This window comes from Acanthopagrus latus, chromosome 13 (assembly GCF_904848185.1).
Source record: "Acanthopagrus latus isolate v.2019 chromosome 13, fAcaLat1.1, whole genome shotgun sequence".
Classification (NCBI taxonomy): domain Eukaryota; kingdom Metazoa; phylum Chordata; class Actinopteri; order Spariformes; family Sparidae; genus Acanthopagrus; species Acanthopagrus latus.
In genome coordinates this window covers 16877784-16897568 of record NC_051051.1, presented here as the reverse complement: position 1 = coordinate 16897568, position 19785 = coordinate 16877784, and the positions used below count along the sequence as shown (strand labels likewise).

The window sequence follows — 19785 nt, the reverse complement described above, 5'->3', positions numbered from 1 at the left end:
TCCCTTCAGAGGAATTCATTTAATAAAAACAAGAGCAGAGATAATGTATTGTCAGGTTGTGATGCTTCTTAAAGTTAGTGTTTTTTTTGTTTTGTTTTGTTTTTTGATAATTTGTGATGATGTGGGTCTGAATTGCTTGCCTGATCGAATGTAGGCCATAAAGCTGTGAATCATTTAATTTTAATCATTTTTCAATTATTTACTGATGAAAGAGAACCACTGATCACCTCGAAGAAAGATCAAAACAGATTTTTTTTCACTATTATATAAGTTGCATATTATTTAAGTTCTATTTTACTGTGGACTTTCCTGTGAGACCATTCGGATGATGTTTAAAAAGTCTTGGTTTGAGAGTATTAGATTTGCAGACAAAAAATGTGGAGAGAGACAGGGGCAAGGTACCCATCGAAAAATATATACAATTTTAAAACAAATTTGATTAAATTGGAAAACTAAATGCAAATGAGAGCTTGTTTGTATCTCCCACTGTTATGTGATTATTCAAAGATGGTTCATCAAGATAAACTGTAAGTGGTGCCAATTCTCCAGTCAGACAACCATTAGAAAATTACAAAATTATGTAATTAAAAGTGCTAGTCAAACATCAAAACAGTGAAAAATAAAAGAGAATGTGATGGGAATTTGACAATTCTGTTTCAGGTAACAATGTGAGGCTGCATCAGCTTAATGTTTAATCTGACATTCACAGTCTGTCTGCAATAAACAATTTTCTTTCATTGGATTTGGATGTTGATGTTTCAGAATTCCATCTATAAAAGAAAACTACCATACAGATGTTTTTAATAGCTATATGTAAAGTGTGTAAACTGTATGTGTCCATATGTATTTTTCTGTCTTACTGCAGTTAGGGCACTGTCAAAATAATTGTCCTGAAAATTGACTACATGTAATCTAGTCCATAATCAATATTACTACGATGTATCTACTGTCTGTCCCATAACTTCCGCTGCTCATTAAACACCACATGAAAATGAAAATATTTGTCTTGGTATCCCATATTTATTCATCATCTGTAACATCTTATCCTTTACAGGAGAACTGGAGCCAATCTCAGCTTGACCCTAACCCTACCCCTTTGGAATAAGGAGGAAGCCAGAGTATCTCGAGAAAACCCATTAAGGCATAAGGTGAAACTGAAAAAAACCTGCCCTGGCAGAACCTGGTCTTAAACCCAGGACCTTCTTGCTGTGAGCCAAAAGCACTGACCACAGCGCCATTGGGAATTCCCCTGAGGTACCTGGGTATAACACACAAGGCCAACTGGCAAATATTCAGAGTATTTTAACTTTTCAGAGATGGATACAAAGGATGCCATCCTGGTGAGTTTCAGCATAGTGCCTGTTAAGTTGCACTTGCCCACAGGCCTGTGCACCGTCTCCACTTCATAACAATTCACCCTGTAATGGCATTTCTCGTGAAGGTAGCGGTTGACTATGCAGGATTTTTCCCTACTGCCAAAGCATCAAATGATTCCGAGACCAACACAGCAGGAGTCTACCTTTAAACAAAGCGATTCTTCCCTGAAATATGTTGGAACTCACGCCCCACACACTTCTGTCACTCTTACTGTTGGGACTGTCTGCCATCAGTCCTTTCTTCCTTCACAGGGCTTTCATAGAACTGTCATGTGTTAACCATGAGCTGCTGAAACATAGTGTACACTGAAATTGAACATGGACACAATATATTTTTTGTGTGCATGGTGTATCATCCCCATCACAAATTATTTTGTTTTTCTCTTCTTCAGTACCTTTTTCTAACTGATAAATTGAATTTCAAGTCTAACAACCTCACATAATGTATGCTGTAGTTCACATACTGTATATTAGCAGGTCCAAACTGGCCACTGGCCATTGTCAGGACAGTGTAAGAAATGACACATGAAAAATACAAGCTAATGTTATGATCGCTGCCTGTTCTCACAAGTAGTTGATTGCATGCATAAACAAGATATTCAATCAGTGCATAAAGTGCCAAGCACTGTGGAGAAAAAATATATGCAGTATATTATGGTACAGTCATGCACAATGAGTTACGGGTTCAGATGTAAGTCAAAGCCACGTGTCAGAACAGTTATGTAAAAACAGATGGTGATCACAGGGAAGACAGGGTTTCCCTCCCTCTTTGAAAATATACAGCTGCACAACAGAAAGAAAGAAAGAAAGAAAGAAAGAAAGAAAGAAAGAAAGAAAGAAAGAAAGAAAGAAAGAAAGAAGCAATAAGCAATGGAGCTGATTTTAGACTGCCGAATGTGACAAGTAGAATGCCCCAATCTCTTATAATAAGACTACGGTGAGTCAGCATCATCAGCTTCCTCACATAGTAGACTCACAAAACCAACACCATGACAAAATGACAAAACTTGTCACTTATGTTACGTGAGTGTGGTCAAGTACGTTTACTTGCGTAACTTAGATAAAGAGTCTGCACGTAGTTATTATAACCCAAGTACGAGGCCGTTTCAACACATTAATCAGTCCCTCCATAGAAAAAAAAACAAAAAAAAAGGTGATTATGCGATTGCATAATTCAATGCATAATCAGCCAAAGTCTGTATATTTATGCAGGGGCGGCATTTTTTCAATTACGCCACACTTTCGCTGCATAAATCGCAGATTTCCGCGCAAAATATGCAGGGCTTGCATGATTTCATAATCCCCGCATTTTCATTGCAAAAATGTCAAATATATCTTAGCAGGAAGCTGAAAAATGTTGAGTTTACTTCACACAAGAGCAGCCATTTTTCCCCTGTTGCCATGGGAACGTTATGAATTATATAGTATGTAAATTTATGTTACAGTAAGAGATTGCAATTTGTACACTGAAAGCACTTATTTTAATAGAAGATGTCTGTTTTGTATAGCTACCTCTGTAAAACAGGAAGCACATAGCATATTCCTTTTGTAAAGCTGTAGAACTTGTTTGACTCATCAATGTTTTGTAAGTTTGAGACATGTGTTTATAAAGGTCTGAAATAAAACAAGATGGGAATTTAAATATTCCCAGCACTTTCTGTGAAGTAGTATGCTTACTTGTCATAGGAAGTAATAAGAAATGATTCTTTACATTAAGGTAGTAGCCTATTGGGGGAATCACTTTTTTTCTCTTTTTCATCAAACCGCAATTTTTGCAAGTTTCCGCAATTTCATTGCATAAAATTGCATTAATATCTTGGATATTCCATCACATTTTTTAAGAAACGTGCCGCATAATCAAGGATTTTTGCCCGCAACAATCACAAAAAAAATGTCATACTTTGTGAACTGTTTGCCATCAAGCTTTTGACGAATTAAGAGTGTTGCCATATGGCAATAAAGAACTTCAATTGAAACCACCTCACATAATTCCTGATTGTGTGTGAGAGGTGGTGAGCTGAGAGCACATACAGGAGAGTGTGTTAAATCACATTCCATGACGAATTACTGCGTATACTGTGTGCATTTTGCACTTCAGTCAAGAAAACGGTAAGGCTGGTTTTATTCCTCACTGATTCTTGAGTCGGGATGAAACACATATTAAAAAAATGCACACTATATTAATTAGAGTTATATGTTAAATCTTAGCTATTTAACCATGTAAAGGAACAGGTTCCTAATTTAAAAAAAAAAAAAAAACAAAAAAAAAAAACAAATAAACATGTTTCCCTTCAGAACTGGATTTGTGTCAACTCCGTCAGACACACTAAAAAGTATACAATTTTAATTATTCCAATCCAACAAGAATCTGGAGTTCTGAAGTATGGGTTAAATAAATAAGACATAAGAGGATGTAGATCAGATACTACAATACTGCAACACAAAATCTGTATCTTAGAATCAGGTTCAATTAGCTTACATAAGATTTCATTTTTGTCTAACCTAAACCTAATAATTGCGGACTATCTGGAGGGGTGTGTTTCTCCAGGACTGCATCTTCATTGGATCTTTTCTGTCTGGACCTTTTCTGTGCCTCTCTCCAATACTTTCTCCAATTCCTCTTTGCCCTGTCTCCCATCTTGTCTATTTGTATTATTTTTTTTTCTCTTTAACTCACTTCTTCTACCTCTGTATTTCCTTCCCTTGCATGCATGTTTACTCTCTTGGTCACTGTTTATTTTTTCTCTTCTCTTTCTTTGCTACTCTCTATTTCTTCTCCTTTGCTCCTCAACTGACAATTTCTGTCTTGCCATGCTTTCCTACAATACAAATTAAAATAATGAAAAATGTACTTGAATAAGACTGTAGAATCAGACTTTTATTTACTTGATGGATGGATGGATGGATGGATGGATGGATGGATGGATGGATGGAAAATCTTCAAGGTGCGGTATGTAGTTCTCATAACCAGATGTTGTTAAAATCTACACACTGACTTCTCATCTCTCTCTCTCTCTCTCTCTCTCTCTCTCTCTCTCTCTCTCTCTCTCTCTGTGTGTGTGTCTGAAAGTTGCATGTTACACAGTAATAAGCAGACCACTGTCTGCCCATTCTCTACAAGTCAGATGTGTATGGTTAAAACATGTAATGCGTGCTATGTATGTACATGTATGTGTAAATAAAAAACCTGAATTAACATCTTAACCCTTTACTAGATTCACAGATAATATTACAGTAGCACATTAAGAGGTTATTGGTGGATTTATCAACTCTGTCAGCGTACAGGTCAACTCCGACATAGAACCTGATTGAGTTGACATCTGACAGAGTTGACGCAAGGGCAGGTATTTTCTCCCCAAAACATGTATTGTACACTGCAGCTAGCTAGTTTTTCCTCGGTTGCTAGCTGTCCCAATAACCTCACTAAAATTCTTAAATTCAATTATACCATAGGAATATTGATTGTCCACCTTAACTCACATCCATGTTACATCACATTCTGAGACTGTCACTTCTTCAGCTGCCATGACGACTGGGAGCAGAACAAGCTACTACTAAGGTGGGTTGTTCAGAAACTTTATCTTTAGCAAACTTGTGTTCATGTGTAGAAACCCTGGTGATACTACGAGCAAAATTCCATGCTGTGTCGAGCCTTCTTAGTGTTTTAAAAAAAGCAATTTTGATGCTATTGTAAAAGTGCCCCTAGTACTGAGAAAATGAGCTTGACCCGAAAACGAAAATACAGTAAATCTTAAAAGCGCCTCTTGTTTTTACACAAAGGTTTGACTCATACTTTCACAAAAAAAGCCTAGGTTGCATTTTGGCGAGAGTTTCACTTCACTATCCATTTTCTCATATTTGCATTTAATTTGAATTATAAGTCTGCTATTGAGAAGAAATTTGTCAGCACATTACACGTCTTAAGTGATACACCCATCAATACTGAATAACTTGAACCTGCAATGTAACTAGTAACTACAGTCATCAAATAAAGCAGTGTTCCTCCCCCGTCCCTCCACTCCATCCACCATCAACAATTTTACTGCTCCTCCCTTATCTCTTCTTCATCTTTTCTGTGTTAGTGGTAGACATGGAACAAACTTTTAAGTAGCATGTATTGGCAATGATTTCATTATCTATGAATTCTAATTAGAATCCCCATTATTGGGTTGATAATTATGAGACATTCCTAGTCAGAAGTATTCTGGGATTCACGGTGTAAACTTAGCTTGACTCATTGATTTGGAACAGGTATGTTTTATTTGTTTTAAGATGATATCTGCAGATATGTGGCTGTGTCATAATCCATTAAAGAGTCTATTTGCAGCATACCTTCTTTTATATTGTGGCCTTTCAGGAAAAAAAAAAAAACATGTTAACTCATGGTAACACAAGTTAAAAATTCACAGAAACATCACTTTGAATAAATAAAACTTTTTTTTTATTATATATATATATATATATATATATATATATATATATATATATATATATATATATATATATATATATATATATATATATATAAATAGTTTTATTTATTCAAAGTGATGTTTCTGTGAATTTTTAACTAATACATGCTACTTAAAAGTTTTTTTTTTGGAAGTTATGTAACTTTTTAGCTGTAGGCTACACAGACATCGTATGGAGTAGGCCTAGATTTAATTTAATTTGCAATTCAAAGTACCGAGTTAATGTGCCCTCCCCAAAAATCTGATGCTCCCCCCTTCCCATTACATCTGCCGCAGGGCTGATTCAGCATCATTTCATTAAGAGGTCTTATAAACTGTATGCCATCTGTTAAACAGCCATGGAGTTGCAGGTCATCATCAACATAAAGCCCCAGTTCATTTTAATGCAAGTTATCATGCCTTCAGGGTCATATAAATAAATGTTATGAATTATGGAGAAGGAGTGCTAGTTAGCTGTTAGCAGCTGGTGAGCAGGAGATTCCTGTGGTGTGTGCGGCTGTGGCATTTTAGTGGTGCGTGGTTAACTGTCTTGTGTGTTTATCTGATCGGCTCTTCTGATCAGGCTTCATAAGGATCAAATGTTCTATCATGTATGTCAACCAATACCAATCCGTGTCAGATCAATCAGAGCACTCTTACCAACTCTATAACTGCCACAGTTAGACAGTATAAACACAAGCCCTCACAAATGTCACTCAGTCTACAAAATCTACCTGACGCAACTACTTATTACTGCTGTAGGTGTGTGGTTTATACTTAGGGGCTGTGCGCTGTAAGCAGCACATCGTTTTTATTGCTAACAATATCTAACATTATCATGATGAATTTAAACAACTAAAATGGCTGCTGTTAGTACTCACTGCTGTCAAGCTAGTATTTTGGGAATTGTATTTTGTATTGGGAACATTTGGCTGCACTTTCTCTGACATACTTATGTCAGTAACTTGCAAACAGCTTTGGGAATATATATATATATATATATATATATATATATATATATATATATATATATATATATATATATATATATATATATATATATGTGTGGAAATCCTACACAAGAGTGCACAAGCAGGCAGGTAGGTGGAAATGTATATAGACAGGTGGCCTAGTCTTGTCATACAAGCTGAAAGAAACAATTATTTGTTCTATAAATAAAAACTGAATTATAGTGTATAGCGTGTTATTCATAGTTAACATTTAGAAGCATGTGTATACTGATAACACGTGTTACATTGGTGAAACTTAATGTAACAGTTTTCATTTCCCTTTGTACCTGTGTACCAGTCATACACAACATGTAAATTACAACAGAAGACAAGGTTATTTAACATACATTATTACAGAGGCATGAGTGATGGAAGTCTGTGTCTTATAAAATGCCTTTGTCTTTGTTAAATGCAGCATCTAATATAAGCCATCCATTTGTTATTATGCATATATATATATATATATATATATATATATATATATATATATATATATATATATATATATATATATATATATATATATATATATATATATATATATATATATATATATGCAGTTAAGAACAAAGAACTGATTCTTGGACAGTTTACAGAACAACTACTCTCTAAATAAATAGCAGAAACAACATTGCCTTCATTTGAAAAAAGCAAAAAAAAAAACAGCCTAAAGTACATACTGCAAGAATCGATGGTAACACCCCAGTCTCTGTCCAGTGCCAAATGCCTCGAGAGCTAATTTTACCTGTCTCCCTTGATATTGACTGAGGGAGCAAGATCAAGATTGGCACCACCAGTAACAGTGTTTTTTCAGAGCAGCTAATTTTGGATGGCTTGTGTCCCCAAACATATGTGCTGTAACCATGGAGATAAAAATAAAGGTGGTGCCCATGAGGGATTCTATTTATTTAACAAATCCATAACTGTGTCATCATCACGCCTATCAATTATTAAATTGTCTAAACTGTTAATTAATTATATCTGTCATTTTTATTCAACAAATCTTGTGGAGTACTTCAGTCGAAAAGCTGGGTGATGGCAGATGACAAAACAAATGCATTGATGTTTTTAACAACTTATTGACAATACACGCCATATTAATAACATTACATCACATGCATAAACACTGGTGTGAACACAGTGTGTTAAACCAAGAAAAGATTCCCTCTTTTAGTGCTGACTACTCCATATACTTCATGCATTTATTACAATTCTTTGGGATCGATTCCTGTGGAAACAGTTCTCTGGGTGTGTTTTCCTTCATATAGGCACAGCACACTATTTGGAAAAAAAAGAGGTTAGAAGAAGAATAATGCTAATTGGAGGACTGGAGTAATCCGTTGTGTTCTGCCAGCAACGCTCAATATCTGATATATATATTTATATCCTTTAAAAATTGAATTAATTAGGATTAATTTAACAATTGATACATGCATCTAGAGATTTTGCATGTGAATCTTACAAAATAAGGGCATGCAAATTTAAATGACAAGAAAATCTACCCATAATATACTGAGTGCACTTGTTAGATGATGCCACAATAACAGCTTTAACAGTTTTTGCCTGACTTTGGCTCAGACTAACGTCCAGCATCGATGATATAATTAATAACTGCCGATTGTATAATTGTCTGTAGAGTAATTAATCAGTAAATTCATAAGTGTATTTTGGGAATACAATAAAAACATTTATTTTGGTCAATAAAAAAAGACTGTATAAGATCTTGTGTATGTATGAGTAATGTGACAAATGATTTCCTATATAGAGTAAATAACTTGCATTACTTTATCTTTTTCATTCATTCTTTCTTTTTTTTTTAAGTAAAATGTGTGGTGCATTCTTTTTCTTGAGTAATTACTACAACACTATTCATCCCTTGGGTTTGGGCTCAACTGGTGCACAATGAACACGAACATACACCAAAGCTTTCACCCAAACATCACAAATTGAACTAACTGGTTGAATGTTAATATTCTACACTGGCTTGTGTAACCAAAAATACAATTTCACTTACATAATACAGCAAGTGGTTGTCTGGGCTTACAAAAATAACCCAGGGGAAGCACCTCCCAAATCTAAATATTTTGGGGGCATGCTGTAGGCATGACATCTTCATAGCCTTAGGGGTGAATACAGTGAGACTTAAACATTGTGGAGAAGTAGCCACAAGGGCTGAGTTATCTCAAGTAGAGCTCAGATACTGCTTTGAAAGTAGTCCTAGGATTGTGCAATATACTGGAAAATGAAGCAAAAATAAAAAGTGGCTGATATTTTATTGATCCCTTTTCTTCACTAACAAAATCTTCTCGGGGCTGTGGTGAGTTGGAGCTTATTCCTGCATGCACTCAGTGAGCACCTTCTTAGGACTAAAGACACTTTTTTTTTTTTTTTTTTACAGGTTATTCCATATTTCCTCGAGGGACTCCTCAAACCTGACCTGCATATGATTAGACTGTGAGAGATTAGACTTTTCTGCTGAGAGGCAAGACTGCTGGAAGCTCACTAAACATCTGAAAGGTGGTCATAGACAAGCAGTATTAAATAGTAACTGGTTTCATACGAAAATATTTGTTGCGTTGGGATAAATCCACAACTGAAGGCAAAATACTTGGCCTATCCCAGTGGCCTGCTCTGTTTCTCTTCATGAAAGGCATTACAGGCCAATGGATGAGACAGAGACACAGAGCAGACTGCATGGGGAGAACACTGTGTGTGCCTGCTGCGCTCAGAGTTTGAACCAGTATGCACTGAAGGAAAGGGAACAAGTTCAGTTGTTACAAGCCAGCTGAGGTGTGAAAAGGCGAGGGGCGAAAAAAAAAAAAAAATGACAACAAAAAAGTGACTGTCTGCTGGCAGAAGATGTTGACATCTTGAGGGATTTCAACAAGTTATTCCTAGCAAATATTGTAACAATAACAAGGTTTGCTTCTGCACTGGTGTCACAGCAACAGCAAGTCTGAATAAAGTTGTAGCTACAAAGATATATATGTGACAGGCTTTACAGTCTGAAGAGATGTAAATAAACCCTGGTTCCAAAAAAAAGTTGTGAAGCTGTGTAAAATGTAAACAAAAATATGATACAATCTTTACAAGCAACTTGTGTGTATTGTCAGTTTTATGAAGTATTCCAGAGCCCCTGTAGTAATATTCTTTATACAGTCATAAAGTGGTGAACCACTGAGCCTTGCAAGGAAGCCCCTTTCATACCCTATTCCCTGTAACCAATGAATGATTTTTTTTCTTTTCTTTTTTTTTTTTTTTGAGCATTCCACTACTTTTCCACTACACCAGTCTTTTTTGCCCCTGTCCCTACTTGTTTCTAATGCTTTGCTGCCCTCAAATTCAAAATAAACATATATTTCTAGAAAATAATGATGCTGATGGGGTACTGTTTTCAATCGTGTAGATGTCAAACATGTTTAGAAAATGATCACATTCTTGTTATTTATGTTTTACACAGTGTCTATTGTGGAACTAGGGTTGTAAAAAAAACATGAAAACACCAAATTCAATACAGATATTTAAAGGCAGAAGGTAATGTTTAGAGATCAGTTGGCCAAATGTGGCAGTAACAGGTTAATGATGCACTGAATTAGCCATAGCCTGTCCTCATCACTAAAACCAACCAAATAGGCCGACAGCGAGAACAGGTTAATAGAACCCATATTGAAGATTCATGCTGTGACCCCTAGTGGTTACAGTAAATATTATATCAACAGAGGGAGGAAGTGCGACAAGTACTATAAAGTATTACATCATTATTTTAACACAAACTATAATGTTTTCACAAATTTAATTTTTTGAACTAATCAATCTGTGACAGTTGGCCTGTCTGACAATGGCCATGTGATATATGTCTTTAGGGAGTCGCATGCAATCAACGCATTCAGGCAGCTCGGTAAGAGGATGTGTTGATTAGTGACCATAAGCTACTGGTCATGTTAGACAATGGAAGACTTCAAGATTTCAGCAGCTAATCCATGGAGTAGATGCTTTTTAATGGAAGAATTATATTGATAATGCATTGACAGATGATTGTGATATAATTTCTCACCAACACTGACAGAAGTGTTGTTTTAAGTCAACAACTGCATAGGCAATATATACTGACATTGTCTCCAAGTGGCCTAACTCAAGAAGAAATTGAATTGATGTCTATGCTGCTGTGTGATGGTGTTTCAGGAATAGTAAATACAAAGGAAAAAGCAAGGCTCTTTGTTCATTAAAGAAGAAGAACTGAAGTCTTTAGAATTGGGATCAGAGTGTAACTACCACTTGATGTTGACTCTGAGTCCTTGGCTAGTTCTCTGCCACCTCTAGTCCTTGGGATAGATACACTATGCATTACAAAGCACTCTAAGATATTATTCTTTCTTGTAGTGTGGCTTAACTGCAGTCAGTCCACTCCCTGTGCGCAGTCACCATGGAAGCAGATGCCCTATATTCCTAAGGGTATCAGCTGACAAGGTCACTGGGCTGATTGATGTTACCCTCCAGAGTCCTTTTCTGTGTACAGGTTCAACACCAATCTCCATTTCTGAGGTTCTAGAAAGGAGAGCGCCTGTGGGGACGAAAGCCACCACTAACATCCCCCATGGACTTCCTGATCCGTCTTTGCCATAGAGGTGGCTGTGCTGTACTGTATTCATCCATTTGTAACTCTGTGTTCGGATGTGACATGAATCTGTATCTGCACCCCTTCCGACAAAATGTTCCCAATTCAAAAAACTCTCACAAAGTTTAACAAATGGCTGCAATCATATGTAAGAACTGTATTTATCTTGTTGGGTGCTGGCATGTGTGTAATCAGGCCAAAGCATCATTACTTCACTGCTGGGCCTAAAAAGTGCCAGTGTGGGGGAAATACTGGGACAAACTAGTTCCCTGCATGTCTCTCCCTCTACCCAAATAAACAGTGGGATTGTCTACATAAATATCAGAATGTACTTCACTACATGGCAACTTTCATTGTGCCTTACACTCACTCACAGAAACCAGACAGAAATATAGCATGAAAAGGAAGTCTCAGAGTCTTAACGTGCATTGTAAAAAAAAAAAAAAAAAAACTCTCTTATATCTTCAATTGTTTTTCCTGCCGGAGGAACTGTATCTTAAACCCCATCTGAACAAGATTGTAATCCTAAACATGAGAGCTGAGAGATCTGAGCAATAGGGTTTACAGCTGATTTCGCCATCTATATTTGCAGGAGCTAGAATATATCTTCAAAAATATCTGATCCGTCTTGTTTAAGGTTTAACTTTATAGGACAAATAAACATATGTTGTGTCATAAATACTGATGAGGGAAATAATCCTTGGTGGTTACTTCTTCTTCTTCTGTCTGTGTCTGTGCGGACTATGTGGTTGCATAGGACCCCTGAACCACTAGGGGGCCCAGTCAAGTTCCAAGTCCAGCCTCAATATCTGAGGAGTGACATGACGGAAAAGGTGTGAAAAGTGCCTGGCGCTTTTTTTGTAGCACCTCCGCTGAGGTTCCAAGCAAGCCAAGGTGATACGTACGTCCGCCCATCAGATCTGGTCTCTACCGCGCCGCATTGCTATGATGACCAGTACTATTAAGCTAGGAGAAGCGAGGCGCCGAGCCGCTGGTACTGGTCATTCACGGCATGGCATCAAAATGGACCTTTTCATCTGGTTCACAAAAAAAAAATTAAGAACCTAGATGAAAAAAAACCTTCACAGGATAAAGTTAAGGTTTGTTTTCATGATGTGGGTGGAGGGGAAGCTAATGCCGAATCTTTAGCTAGCTTAAGTGTTTGCTTTAGGAAAGGGCTAAAATAAAATGTATGTATCACACCTAAATGTCATAAGACTGATTGACTGAAGTGACACTGGTTTTAGTGAATCATAGCTGGTTGCACACATTAGCATTACATTTGGGAGGGAGAGTGTGTTGTTAAGCAGATGTCTGTCATGACTGCTGTATCCTCATCCAGTGGGAACTGCTGTTCTGTCATAGATCTCCTCTGCTGTTCAATATTTGCCACATAACATTACTTTAGGATTATTCTTATGATTCATTTTTCAGTTTTAGTGTGTCCTCAGTATATAGGTCTCTGGTGTGAAGTGTGCTAAAAAACACTAATACATATTAGGCCTATTGTGGATTGTTATGGACTATTGTGGCAGTGGATTATTGCTCTGAGTGGATTATTCTTAACTCTATTGAGTCTTTCTTTACCACATTTATTATAATATTTATTAGGACAATGTAATGTGAACAAATGTGCCTTCATTCCTACAGTTTAGTTTTTATTTTAGTTTTTAATGTATGCCTATGTTTTTTTTTTTTTTGTTTTTTTTTCAAAATAATCATATTTCACAAACTAAAGTAAATTTAAAGTAAACTAAACTATACTATGACCATTAGTTCTGCCCACAGAATATACGTTAAGACCATATATCAGTCCACTTTGGAATACCCTGCGAAATATACACACAATATCCCATAATGCTCATCAGTCATTTATCTTTTTTTTAATAACTTCAACAAGTACAATATGGTGAAAACTGCTTAAAAGTGAGAACTTTGAAATTGGGTGCATGCTTCAAAGGGACACTGTGCTGCATATTACAATATTTGATATAAAAGCAACTAATGAATTTCTGCATTAGTGTAACATAACTCAATTATATAGTATGAATATTTGCTTAGGATCTATTGGCTTGGTAACCTTAGGAGTTTTGTCTTTGCAGGAGCAATTCTGAAATATTAGGAAGCAGCTTGGCTGCCTTTAGCACCACCTGACCTACAAGCAGCAAAACCATCTTAACCATCACTGGACCAGGATGCTTAAGTTTAGAAATGTTTAACCTTTACATATTTAAATGTTTTACAATTCTAAATAAACATTTTTGAGGAACACTGCATCAGTTTATTTTATTGACTTATAGAGGATCCCCATTGTTTACCTATTGCAGGGTGGGTCAACTTGAGATGTTTTTAATTTGAGAGAGGTTCTAACAAATTTAGCCTGTTTTCCTCTTAAGATGTAATAGATTGTTGCACCTAAAATAATTAGGAAGCTATCCATCATAGTTTGACAGAATAGGGGCCCCCAAACACCACCTTGCATAGGGCCCCCAAAAGACAGAAATGGCCCTGATTAGGGGTGTCAGTGATTAAAAGATTATAGGTAAATTTCCTTTAAAAATGTTTACAATCAGTGATATTAGCTGTCAGTGTGGACGATGAAGAACATGCGGTGAAGTGTTGCAGGGCCTTGTGACTAGGGTGTATAACAGAGGCAGGATTTTTTATTTTATTATTATCATTATTATTATTATTTTTTTATCATTTAACTGAACACGTTTACTGTCAAAAATGACATCAGTACACTGAAACAGTAAATTAATTGGGAATTAAATAGTTGCGTATAAATTATGCCATACATCTTCTTCTTTTTCATTTTACCATTGACCAACCAATTTATCTGTCTGGCTCTAATAATCTGCTTCTAAAAGACCAAACTGACTTGGATTATTGGCATATCAAATAATGACTTTCTCTCATTCTTGAAATTTGCATTCTTAGTTACATGGAGAGTTTGTTCATGAGCTGGCTTGCCGTTTGCCACCCTTGTACCACTGACAGATGCTCCTCTCACAGCTGTACTGATTGTAGAAACAGGTGCATCCTTCCTTGTGTGTAAACACACAAAGCACCAACACCAGTGTTTTATCGGTGTATCAAAAACCCCAGCTTTTCCAGTTATGGCAATCTATGGAATCTTATAACAGCTTTGACTTTCAAGTGTGTGCTTGCAGCATTCAGATGGCCGAGTTATTCAAGGTCAGGAAAAGTGACAGATAAAGTCTATGGGAAAGTATAAATAGGGCCTGAGCAGGTCTTGACCCGCAGGAAATTTTACATTTCTCCACATCTCTACACATGGTGTGTCTGGATGACATGAAACTCAGGTTACTTTTTCCCCAGGAGCCCCTAAGGCTCTGTGCAAAACTTTGGCCAATTACCACTAGGTGGCACTCTTTAAATTACGTACTTTATATCTACACAGTGGTAGGTCGGATTAACACAAAACTTGGTACAATTATTGTGTATGCCCTCCTGAGGATAGCCGATGAAAGGTGTTACCAGGGGACTCTATAGTGCCCCCTGGAATATTAACAATTCAAGTCCCGCCTCCTACATGTACATAAATGAACAACATTCGGTATGCATATGTATCCTGACCAGACGTCCAAAAAGTTCCCATTTCATCCCCACTTTGATCCATTTTCATGCCTCGTACTTTAACAAACTCCTCCTACAGATTGAAGACCACAGACCACAGACTCACTCAGTATCAGCCTCAGACCTTGAAGATGAAAAGTTATCAAAATCTTTCTTGCCTATGTCAGACATGGTGGGTGTGATCCATGTTCATGCTTCGCCATAAAGCAAGTCCTCATAACTTCAAGATACAATTTCCCATGTACTCCAAACTCATCACAAATGCATGCAATGTCACTCTGAATACCTCCATGCATCAATACTTTGTCATATCCAAAGTGCCACCTACTGGACACAGGCATTCAGACATACATCATCCTATTTACATGACATTTATAGGTGTTTTTCTTCATATCATACAACACAAGATGACATAGAACTAAAAGGTGAGCGCACCCTCGGCAGAGTCGCCGCCCAATGCGCATGGACTGTGAATCAACAATCAAAATATAACTGACCACAAATTAGTTTGAGGGATTTTTGAACTGTGGTCTATTTTGTATTTCTGTAGATTCTGTATTTAATATCGACGGGAACAGGCCATAGAATTATAAAGGAACAAATTCCTCCATCCGATCTGGAAAAAAAAACTTCACGTTTGATAAGAATCCAGCACTGAACATATGGGCTAATATACAGTCATAGTCAAAGCGCTGCATGTTGGATACTGGAAATGACATTTAAATCCTTTCTGCACTGTCTGAAACAGGGTTAAGAGATGCATACACAGTAATCAGCCAATGGGACCGGGTAAGTGACACGCCCTGATAGCAGCATGCCCCGACGCACGCGCACTGCGAGGGCTCATTCATTGCTGCTTGCAGCTTCTGGAGACGTAATTCCTTGTCTGTGTGAGAGTATGCTTGTCTAGTATTTGATTAAAACAATGGCCTGATGCTTCTCTGAATCAATTTTAGTTAATGAGATATCATTATGAATCACTCAATGTTAATTATGATTCTATGAAAGTGAGTGAATCTATTCAATGAAGAAACAATGAAATTGTTTTTTTTTTTTTTTTTTCTTAAAGCTGAGGTCAGTAAGTTGGGAAAAAAAAGAAAATAAAAAATATCAAGCCCAGGCTAGATTTGAAGGTCTCCTGTCAGTAAAACCAAGCCCCTGCATTCAGGCGTCTCTCAAAAGCTGCTCCCCCAAACTATAAATGTGCACTGTCTGACATCAGCCAAAGCTCTGACAGTGTGTTTAACAGACCAGGGTCGCGCACAATGAGTGATGGGCAGAGTCAGGACAGGGTGGGCAGGGATGTCAGGTATGGGCAGATTGATTGACAGGTAGTCTGTCCATACAAAATCTTCAGGCCGATAAAATTGATTGGATGAAGTTATCACAGCCCTGTCCCTGCCAGATCATTTAATATTTTGATTGCTGTCTGGTTGTCAAGAAATGTTAAACTAATAAAAAACAAAACAAAAAAAAATGCTTTTGAATAGAATGACCTACACCAGCTTTAACTCCTTTTAAAATCTCAAGTGGTGCAATTTGCATCCACTCATGGGTTGTCAGCAGCCTTTCCGTGATGTCTTGTATTATCTTTGTGATTCTATGGGAAGTATGTGATACAACTACTTCATCTCTTCTTCTTAATTATATGTCAGCTTAGTCCAGCTTCATGATCTATGCCTCAAATGCAGGCGTGGGGCATTGTTGCTAATTGTTTGTGGAAACTCACCATGAAGGCAACACATTTCATCATAAGAGTTGTTCCAGTTTTGACAGCTGATTTAGCAGGATTTTGCAATGAAACGGAGCAGGTACATTTTTCAGTGCACTGTGTCCTAAATCAATATCTATCAGCAATCTGAAATTAAATCGAGATTGAATCCTGGTTTCATCACTAGGTTATACTTCCTGAACTCCATCCAATCACACCATCCTAAAACAGAGGAGGGAAGATTTATTTGATTTGACAAATGACTTGCACTACTGGAATCTTGGGGAAAAAGACACCCGTAGTGCTACAAAACAAACATACATCAGTGTTTATTCATCATCCCTTATTTGGCACATCTGGTTATATGTTGTAGCTGAATAGAATCACTGACAGGTCTTACCTTGAACAATGAGATGCACTTTTGTGGATTTTGGTTTCTTGTTTGTGAGGATTGAGCAGACATAGGGCCCTTCGTCATGGACGTCAACATTTTGGATCTTGATGCTGTACTCTGTGACTGCTGTGTTTTCCATCAGGATGACACGAGGGTCCAGGGACCACTTCTCACTTCCTGCAAATAGAATGGTGGTGCGATTGAGCCATGCCACACGTGATACTTTGCTGTCCACATTGCATCTGGAATGAAGAAAAATACAAAAATCACATTAGAAATTCAGCCCTCCATCATCTCACTCAAAGAGTATTTAAATATGGGGGCATTCTGACATCCAGCTGTGTCTGATGAGGTGCGATAAAAGGTAAAAGTGTTCTTTAGAAGGTGAAACTGGAATTGTGTTTTTTGGATTTTTACAAAGAGGACAGTTTTAACAGAGTGCACTGTAAAAACCCTAGCTACTATTCTTTATCATAAATATGAAATACAGGTGGTTAAGATTAAGGGCCTGCCGCTGTGTGGCTGACTTTTTCCCTGAAAACATCTGTGTCTTGTGGCCAAAACAATTCCATGATAACAAAAAAAAAAAAAACAAAAAACAAAAAAATCATTGTACATGAGAGTACAATTGTAGACAGGACAGCTGAAACTCAATATAAAGCTCCAGAGCTGCAAATTCTATTCTTTGTACATTCATACAAGTAAACCCTTATAATTATTTGAATTGGTGTCCCTTTGTTATATTATACATGGTTATTATAACACTAATGATCATTCTGCTTTAGAAGATGATTTGCATATGCTGAACTTTATTTCAAAGTTATTTTTTTAACTTGTCTGTTCTTAACGTTTCATTATTTACATTCCATACTCAAAGAAAAGAGAGTAGTGGTAAGAGTAGAAGAGCAGTAGGAGGAAATTTAAAATGTGATTGATATAATCTGTAGATCAAACTTAGGTTATGTATCAATTTAAAAAAAACATATAACCACATCTTTTAGGGAAGAGATGCAAACATGAGTGCTCCTTGAGAAACTGTCATCAGACAAATCAATGTCTTGTGCACACAGTGATGAGGCACACCTTCTCCCTTAGATCATATCAGTCAAGACATGACAGGTCTCTTTCATGAGTAGAAAATGTATTCACGGGACAAGCACTACACATAACTTAATGTCAGGGTATGTCAGCAGTAGCACAAATCCAAGGAGCACAGATAATGTGCATGCTGACAGTGCCACCTTAATTCCATTCGATCTTGGCAAACAGGTTAAGAAAATAACACAGCACAATGAAATGCTCCTATTATTCATGTTCAAGCAAAATGACACATGATATACACACTACAATGCAATGCAAATACAAAAAAAAAAAAAAAAAAATAGGCTATGTCTTGATTCACAATATAAATCTCCTCAAAAGCACTTCATAAATGTTATGACTGTGAGACAAAAGCAAATATATCTATCTTTTTGACTGAATAACTCTATAGCAATATTGTAACAAAATTGTCAGGATAATCACTGGTACTTTTATAAATTACATTGGCACTTAGTACTCAGATGAAGAATGGGCATCAGCCGCAATGTTTAAGATCCCTTTATCCAGATCTGCACCAAAAGTTAAAAGTTAATGCTGTCTATTCTGGACCAAGGCCTATTCTCCATCCAAGTTTCCCAGAAATCTTTTCAGTAGTTGGTGTGTAATTCCACTGACAATCCAGCCAACCAACCAACCAACAAATGGACAGGGTGAAAACAAAACCTCCTTAGTGGAGATAAAAATTATACAATAAGATATTTCATGAATAATTATCAGTCACGTGGATATAATGAAGTAATATAAACTAATATAAGTATTAGAACAAGGAGAACGGTCTAGCATATTCAGAAAATAATCTCACTTTACTGATATCGAAAAAAAAAAAAAAAAAAAGAACAAAAACACTTATGTCATATCATAATATAACAATATCATAATCTAAACCCATATATAGTTTCATAGTACTATAACTATAAAATGAAAATGTATCACCCAGTACTAATATCATCTAAATCAACCAATAATATATAACCACTTTTGGCTTAAATTTAAAACATTTGTTCAGGTCAGAGCTGAATTTACACTCTTCCAAGCAAGAACTGGAATAGAACAAGAGCCTACATTTTGATTAGCTGAGAAAACAACTCAATATTAAAAAAAAAAAGGAACGAAAAAAAAAAAAAAAGAAAACACAAATAAAGAAAATAATTTGTATTACTCAAATAGTAATAAGAATGAATGGATGAAATATGAAAGGTATTTACAACAATAACACAATCATTATCATACTATTGTAGACATGTCCACAATGATTCCTGCATACACATGTGACATCAGTAACATATCATCACATACTTTGCACATTCATTACCACATCTGACTCATACAGAAAGGTTTAGATGTATTACACCAAATACAAGGCAGTCTTTTTTTCTACAGGGGAATAATAGAATGTGAACACAGCTTTAAGCAAAACCCAGGATGCAATGGGTTGGCATGAGTTTACAACAGTGTTATCAGTCTTGTAAACCCCAAATAATCTGAAGCTTAAGTAAATTCACATATATGGGCAGACAAATCCAGTGT

General features: G+C 36.5%; 1 protein-coding gene across 2 annotated transcripts in view; it reads right to left on the bottom strand.

Annotated features, from left to right (window-relative positions):
• Positions 1-19785, bottom strand: part of opcml (opioid binding protein/cell adhesion molecule-like) — a 351189-nt gene that overhangs the window by 92440 nt on the left and 238964 nt on the right. For both annotated transcript variants that reach the window (XM_037120657.1, XM_037120656.1), the window contains one exon: positions 17164-17399. In XM_037120657.1, the coding sequence (XP_036976552.1) occupies positions 17164-17399 (236 nt within the window). The remainder of the gene's footprint in view (positions 1-17163; positions 17400-19785) is intronic.